Here is an 8,573-nt window from a genome sequence, read left to right on the forward strand (position 1 = left end):
GGGGGGGGGGGGGTGGGGGATGTGGGAATAGATTGGACAAAAATCATGCCCCTATGGATGAGGACAGTGTGGGTGGGGGGTGAGGGCAGAGCGGTGGGGTGGGAACAGGGTGGAGGCGAGCTATGGGAGGAAAAAAGAGGAACAACTGTAATAATCTGAACAATAAAGATTTAATTTAAAAAAGAAAAGAAAGAAAAAAAAAGTATGTAGGATATTCCCCTAATAAAAAGGCTAGTGCTAGTAGCGGAAACTTATTTTCACTTTTCTATATACCAAGCGAGACAGCACAAGGGTTTTTTAAATGCTAATTTCAGTAATCAACAAAGCCCCCCCCCAAAAACAATTAAGGCCAGTAATTTCAATTGCTTAGATAAAAATATTTCTGCATTAAATATTCAGTTCCTGTCAAATATGACATTTGATATTCAGTTTTCCTATTTTTAGAAGGCGTTAAGTCATGCCCCAATAACAGTTCTAAGGGCACACCAGCTAGACTGGAAACTACAACAGACATAGGGCCTCTTCGACTCCATCCCAAGAAATCTTCCCACGAGACTTTTCTGGTTCCACTTGCAAGCCAGTCAACAGAGTGAGCTATTGAAGGAAACCTAGGTTCAGGTTTGCTGGTGGGAAAATAATGTTGAGCAGTGACAGTGTTCTGTAGTAACACCTAACTGAAGAAATCACCTTATTGGAAATTAATGAGTTTCTCCGAAGATGCTAGCATGTTTTCATGGATACTCTTTGAAGATCCCACAGGTGGATCACCAGGAAATTTTGAGCAGTGTTAATTCAAACCTCAATGATGTGAGATTGCTAGGGCAAATAATATTTTTGGTGGGAAAATAGTCTAAGAAAGTGTGTCTTGACCACCTTTAAGTAAGCAGTTTGTCTGGTGACATGAGTTGGATAAACATATTTGTAACTGTAACTATAAATTGTTCTGCCTACTGCATGAGCTAGAAAGTCACGGAAAGGAGACAGAGGGAATCAACATTTTTATAGAGGCTGCTGTCCATCACCTACATAATACAGTTTCCTCTTCCTTCTTCCCAAGAGATTCCAGTATTGAATAATTCTTGAACTCGATAAATGGACTCCAGGGTCAGAATTAGTTTGAGCCCAACCCAAGTACTGAAATTCCCTGGTCCAGAGGTTGGTACATGACTGAAGTTGATCCAACCAACTTCACTTGGACAAGGTCCAACTAAAGACTGAGGATAAGCATTTACTTCCATGGTTAGAGAGGTTCTCTACTCCTGGACACAAATAGAACACATTGGTCCATAGTGTCTTGAAATCACAAAGGGAACCAGATTTAGGATGAACTGAAGCTGTGTACTCAGCAGGAGAGAAAGAGAACCAGCGTCCTCAGCAACACTGTTAATCTCCTGCAACAAACCTCACCTTCCACAGACCTCACCTTCCACAGACCTCAGACATCAGTGAGGTTTGAATTAACAGTAATAATATGTCCTTCACCCAGCCTGAGAACTATATAGCTCCCAATTACAGGAGGAAATCAAGTTGGCACATTAGCTTTGGAATGGGGAGAAGCCAACTGGGAAGACCCAGTTTTGCAGTTGATGGAGCTAATTGGTACTTATGCCTCCTTTATTCTAACTGTAATACCAATTTCTTGAAAAAAAATAAGAATCTCCTATTGGGATATCTGTATCTGAGTCACATTAGCTACTATGCTAGATGGATTATATCATTTTTTTGTTTGATTACTTGTGTTTATCACGAGAAAAAGAAAATACAGTCTAAGATAAGCATAATTTTTAATTTGGTCCTGTGGTAGAGTGTGCATTTTTATTTTGTTTTATTTCTGCTGATATGGAAAGGGAAGACAGGGAGAAGACCATGAATATTAATTAACTATAAACATTCCATGGTTTGTTGGTAATTGTTCAGGGTTGTGAAAGCAGATGACACTCAATATGGAAGCTAACTGGTGCCTCCTTCCTCTATCATGCTATAATTATGGGGCAAGTACTAGAAATTTTCTGAACTCATGAAAAAGATTAGTCTTTTGTCCCAAATTCCCTTAGCTGTAGCTCCCTACACATACTACTGCAGTGGCATGAGGTACTAAGCTTGTCCAAAAGGGAGTGAGCTGGCACTTGTCAACGGGGGTTTTCAATGACTTCATAAACACAAGGAAGAGAATGATGTGCCTGTGGGACTACTTCTACAGGATGCCAGGCAATCCATATCATAAGTGTCGAATATGTTGGCTGGTACAGAACCTGCAGCCCGAATTCACAAACCCCTGGCAGCTGGTTACATGGTGACATGAGGTAGTTAGGAGACGAGCCGTGGAACCTGCCAATGCTTGGTGGCCTCTACACATGTGAGCAGTGAGGCCAGAGAGCAGAATCATAGACCCAGAGGTTTCATACACCAGGTGAAGCCTTAATGCCAGCATGGCGAGCAATAAGACTGGACAAAGCTAACCTGTATGAGGATAGTGGGAGTCAAAGACATGTTCAAGACATCACTACCAACCACCTGGTTTAAAAGGAGAAGGTAGGTATTTCTTTATTTTTTAATGTTTTTTTAATTCTTTATTTTTTAAAGTATTACATGAGTCTCCTTTCCGCCCCCCATTGACCTCTCCCCTGCCACCCCCTCCCCCAAGCACAAGCCCTCACCCTCCTACTGTCTGTGTCCATTAGTTTTGTTCATATGCATGCATACAAGTCCTTTGGCGGATTTCTTACCCCCGACTTCCCTCATAGGTTGTACAGTCTGTTCGATGCTTCTATGTCTCTGGTTCTATTTTTGTTAATATTTTTTTTTTATTGATTTCAGAGAGGAAGGGAGAAGGATAGAGATAGAAACATCAATGATCAGAGAGAATCATTGATCAGCTGTCTCCTGCACGGCCCCACATTGGGGATCGAGCCTGAAACCCAGGCATGTGCCCTGACTGGGAATCGAACCATGACCTCTAGGTTCATAGGTCAATGCTCAAGCACTGAGCCAAGCCAGCCAGGCAAAGGTAGGTATTTCTTACACCTAACTCAATAAAACGTGAATTGCATTCAGCATCAAAATAGGTCTCCAAGAAGGTCCTTGCTAGCTGGGGAAATAGGGATGGAAGAAGGAAGGTGAAACTCTCTAGACTAGCAGGATTTGTATCCAAGATAAGAGGCCTCCAAGTTCAAAGGGGTGGGATAGAGAAAGCAGTTATGCTGGCTTCAGAGAAATGGTTATAACCCCAGGCTTACTATACAGGCTCTTTGAAGGTCTGTTAGTTTCTTCTTTGGCCCTGGGGGAAGGAAGTGCTGTCTGCACTCAGAGAACATCATAGGACAGGTTACAGCTGTACTTGTGCCTCTCTCAAGAGAAAGACAATTCTCTCTCCTCAGTACCCCTGCCCTCGGCCCCAGCCCATCTAAGAATGGAGCAGGGAACTGAGGATCCTCCTGGACATGCCTGGTGCAGACTAGGAGCAGGTGTCCTTGCTCTACTGTCTCAGGACAGGCATAGGGTCACGGTTTTAGTTGAAAATAACAAAATCCACTGTCGTCAGTTTAAGCACAAAATCCTATATAATAAAGAGGGGGATAAGCAAAAGTGACCATCACTCCATCATAAAGATGGCTGCACCCACAGCGGAGGCAGGGTTTCCGTAACACAAGATGGCTGCACCCACAGCAGAGGCCAAGTGCCCATAACAAGTCTTAATGAGCAATCAGCAGGGACCTGAGGCTGTACCCCCGCCCCCCCATGGGGCTGGACAGGGAACTTCAGATTGTGCCCCCCGCCCCTGCACCAGGTGGGGGGACCTCAGGCTGTGCCCCCAACCCAGCAGGGCTTGATAGGGGACCTGAGGCCACGCTCCCCGCCCGGTGGGGCTTGATGGAGGACCTCAGGCCATGCACCCCAACCTTGGCACCAGGCCAGGGACCTCAGGCCACGCCCCTGCCCAGCAGGGCTTGATGGGGGACATCAGGCCATGCCCACTGCCCCGGCGCCAGGCCAGGGGACCTCAGGCCATGCCCCCCAACTCAGCACCGGGCCAGGAGACCTAAGGCTGCCCCCCCCGCCTGGTGGGGCTTGACTGGGGACCTCAGGCCACATCCCTCCCTGGTGCCGGGCCAGGGGACCTGAGGCTGCGGACCCCGGCCACTGAGGCTTGACAAGGGTGGGACTGGCTGGGTCTGTATCTAGCCCAATGGGGGTGGAGCCAGCCAGGTCTGGGTCTCGTGTGATTTCGAGGTGCACGTGGGTAGGTGGGGACTTGACTCTGGGTCCCATGGTGTGCCCCAGACTCTGACAGGAGGAAGATTTTCATATACATTTTACTGATTTTCTTTCATCTCTGACCCTTCTATTATAGAAAAAGGGCAAAGAGGAATATTAAAACATTTCCTCTAACTAATCCCCTTTTAATGTGCACAAATTGCATGCACCAGGCCACTATTAGATTTATAAAAGCATATAGGAGGCTCACAGGATTACTGGAAAGTCAGAAGAAACTCTAGGCAGAGACTGTCAGAATAACCCGACAGAAATGGGTGGTCAAGGGATTGTGGCCTCTGCCTCCATTAGGAAGCTTCTAATCATCAGTGAGCCACTGTCTTGGCTGCCAGACCCCAAGTGATCCCTCTCCTATCATAACCTCTCAGGCCAAATAGTCCTCCACGCATTATCTCTTTCCCCTTATAACTCAGTTCCCAAAAAGAATTTTCCATGGGTCACTTACCTAATGGAAGCTGCCCTCCCCGTCCCCCTGCCCACCTGGGGCTGTTCCCTAACAGTAAGGAAGGCTAAACAGCAGAGTGCTGTTGATGTAATTTTTGGATTCTCAACAGAAAATATTATTAACCTTGAAAATATTTTGTCAAGGAGGGAATTACCCTATAAGGAACTTTCAAGTGTCAAGGGATTCATCAAGCAGTTTCAGCCAGCCACTAATGACAAGGTATCTACTACCTCTATACCTACAACTGGCCAGGAAGCTTTTCAAGACTCCAAACCCTAGATATAGCACACTTCATGTAAGAAATAATAGAAAACTTTCACCCTTGAAGACATAAAGGCCACAACTGTTTTACCATCTTTCCATTCCTTAAAAATTACAAACACATAATAATCTGAAGTATTCAGATTAAAGAGGGACGTGTTAATTACCACATTTCTCCAGAATTACAACTTAATTATCTTTATTTTCCACATCTAAAAAACCATCATAAAATTAAATAAATAAATAATGAAAATAAAATAAAAAGCATTAAATAAATAAATAAATAAATAATAAATAAGAAAAAATAAAATAAAAAAGCATTATTGTAATTATATACACAAAGAGCTGGATATGAGTATCTACAATGCCTCCAGTCCCTCCATGTGACCCATGTTTAAGCATGCACACCCATACACATAACTAGTAATCAACTGCCAATCCCAGGTGTGTTACTGATTTGCTTTCTTACTGACAAAGTTAGGCCTATTTATTGTTAACTAGATCCATTAACAACAGTAATAACACTCTTTTGAGATTATATATATATATATACTAGAGGCCCGGTGCACAAAAATAGTGAGGGAGAGGGAAAGAAACATTGATATGAGAGAGAAACATCGATCGGTTGCCTCCTTCATGCACCCTGACCAGGAATCAAACCCACAACCTGGGTATGTGCCCTGAAAAAAATTGAACTGGTAACCTTTTGGTGTAAAGGACGATGTTCAACCAATGAGACATACCAGCCAGGGCAACAAAGTAATAACCCATGAAGATAGACCTCTCCGAGCATGTTTGTGCCCTCCCTTAGTCTCACAATTTATTTATTTTTTGTTTGTTTTAATTTTTATTGAATATATTGGGATAATATTGGTTACCAAAATTATACAGGTTTCACATGCATAATCTATCACCTATATCACAATTAATTATTCACCTTATTTTGCAGGTGAGTACTATTAATAAGGAAGCACAGAGGGGTTGAGTGATGAGTCTGAGGGGACTAGTAAGTGATGAGGCAGAAGAACTTTCTGCTCTAACACACTACCTCTGGCTGAAAACCTATTTAAGACCCATCAATTATAACACTCAACAAAATATAAAAAGTCTAATAAATTCTTACTTGTTTAAAAGTGGAATACTAAGGGCCCAGCCAGCAGCAAAGTCTGGGTATTTAAAAATTGTAGGATTTTCAGAAAAGGCATAATGGTGAATTATTGTAGATTCTTCATCATGTAATGCTTTTCCTAAAAACCAGTCCTGTTAAATAAAGATATAAAATGTCATTTAAAAAAAACATTCATGTCACACCAAAAACAAAGTCTTACAAGTAGTTTTAGCTAATATTTGAGATAATAAAGAATTAGCACAGATTATATATTTTTTTAATTTTCTTAACAAAAATATAACTAATATTCATGACAATTAACAGAGCATAATTTTTGTCTATAAAGAAAGTAATTTAATATATCATCAGGATAAATAAAATCTAGTCATTATACCATAAATATATATGAAGTATTTTATAAAATATTCCATATCAAAACATTATTAAGGCAAAGTAAACAGTTTACCTTACACCCACGGAAGTTTGCAAAGAATCTGAAAAATTCCTTCCTGAATCAGTGTCTATTTTATTCATTTATTCATTCATTCACTCCATTAACATATATTATTAGTTATTATCAATTACCATTTAACTGTGATTCCACATCAGACAGGAACATAGCTTACACAATAGTGGGAAGACAGAAAATAAGGGAATAAAGTGAGTTCAGATAGTGACTGCAATGTGCTTTGATGAAAATGTACACAGTGACTAGGGGACTATCCTTGAAAGAGGTGACAACTGAACTAAAGAGCAAGCACTACCGAGGAGCTAGCTATGCACAAATCTGGGGAATAAAAGTCAAGGCAGTTAATACAAAGTCTCTCAGGTGGGAAAGAGCTTGATACATTTGATGAAAGAAGGAAATCTAGTGCAGCTAGAATATACTGGGAGTGAAGAAACGAGGTATAAGAGAAAGGCAGAAGATAGATAAGAGTGGGTTTTACATGCCAGTGGAATGTAACATAGACTTTATTTTAAATGCAGTGGAAGACTCCCATTTCTGGCCACAACAGAATAGCCTGGCTCAGGCCTATTCCTCCACTGATGACAAGTATAAAAGCTGGAGAAATTACTTAAAAAAATTGATTGAGAGCATCAGAAAACAACAAAGTCAGTAAGGGCTAATAACCCAGAGAAAAGGTGTGCCCATCCATGGAAACCCCATATCCATCTCCTTTTATAATCAGGAATTTACTGATTCCCAGAGCAGAGAGGAACACACCACAGAAAGCAGCAGCTGAGGATTCTGCAACCTTACTAGACTAAAACAGGCTGGAGGTGGAGATTGCACAAAAGGTAGAGATTTAAGAGGATCCCAGTGACGTGAGCCCAAAATTCCATATGTAATCTTCCTTCAATACCAAAGCCAAAGGAAAAATCAAGAAGTGGAAAACAGCAGTGGAGAGGCTAAAGAGCTGAGCACAGACTTCAGCAGTGATGCAGGAGAGCACCAAGCTGAAGTACAGTGTCTGCCAGGGGGGGAAGAGGTCTAAGAGTAAGGACATAGACCTGGCCAAATAAGGTCTACAACCTAGAATATTAATTTCTCCTATAGGATGGGTTATCATCCACAGACTCTTTAATTTTTCTGTTGTTTAGTGAAAAATGACCAGGCATGACAAGCAACAAGACCCCACCAAAAACAAAAGGAAAAAGAAAAAACAGAACACCATAGATAAATCAGATTTTGCAGTTATCAAAAACATAATTATGACTCACATATTTAATGAAATAGATGAAAAGATGAAGAATTTTACCAAAGAACTAGAATATATAAACAAGAGTCAAATGGAAATTCTCAAACTGAATAATACAGTAACTGAAGTTAGGAATTCAAGAGGATATTAGATACAAGAGAAGGGAGGATTAGTGACCTCTAAGGCAAGTCAGTAAAAAAATATCCAGATTGATATACAAAAAAAAGAGAAAGAAATCAAAAGCAGAAAAGTACAAAAAAGAGAATAAAAGTAATATGGGACACCGTGAAAAGATGTAAAATAAATGAAAAATAAAATAGAAGGAGAAAAAGAATGAAACGGAATCAATTTTTGTAGAAATACAGGCTTAGAATCTTCTAAAACTGACAAAAGTCATCAAGCCATAGATTCAAGACGCTCTATAAACTCCAATCAAGACAAATACAAAAAGGCCCATAGGGGTGCATATATCCTTTCTAAATGGTGTTTCTAATTTCTTGGTATATATTCCTAGAAGTGGGATCACTGGGTCAAATGAGAGTTCCATTTTCAGTTTTTTGAGGAAACGCCATACTGTTTTCCACAGTGGCTGCACCAGTTTGCATTCCCACCAGCGGTGCAACGGGGTTCCTTGTTCTCCACATCCTCTCCAGCACTTGTCGTTTGTTGATTTGTTGATGACAGCCATTCTGACAGGTGTGAGATGGTACTGCATTCTTGTTTTGATTTGCATCTCTCGGATGATTAGTGACTTTGAGCATGTTTCCATATGTCTTTTGGCCTTTCT

General features: G+C 41.2%; 1 protein-coding gene across 1 annotated transcript in view; it reads right to left on the reverse strand.

The window, feature by feature from the left end:
* Window positions 1-8,573, reverse strand: part of B3GLCT (beta 3-glucosyltransferase) — a 112,912-nt gene that overhangs the window by 48,634 nt on the left and 55,705 nt on the right. The window contains exon 7 of the mRNA XM_015563892.1: window positions 6,102-6,238. Within this exon, the coding sequence (XP_015419378.1) occupies window positions 6,102-6,238 (137 nt within the window). The remainder of the gene's footprint in view (window positions 1-6,101; window positions 6,239-8,573) is intronic.

Source organism: Myotis davidii, unplaced genomic scaffold (assembly GCF_000327345.1).
Source record: "Myotis davidii unplaced genomic scaffold, ASM32734v1 scaffold119, whole genome shotgun sequence".
Taxonomy (NCBI): domain Eukaryota; kingdom Metazoa; phylum Chordata; class Mammalia; order Chiroptera; family Vespertilionidae; genus Myotis; species Myotis davidii.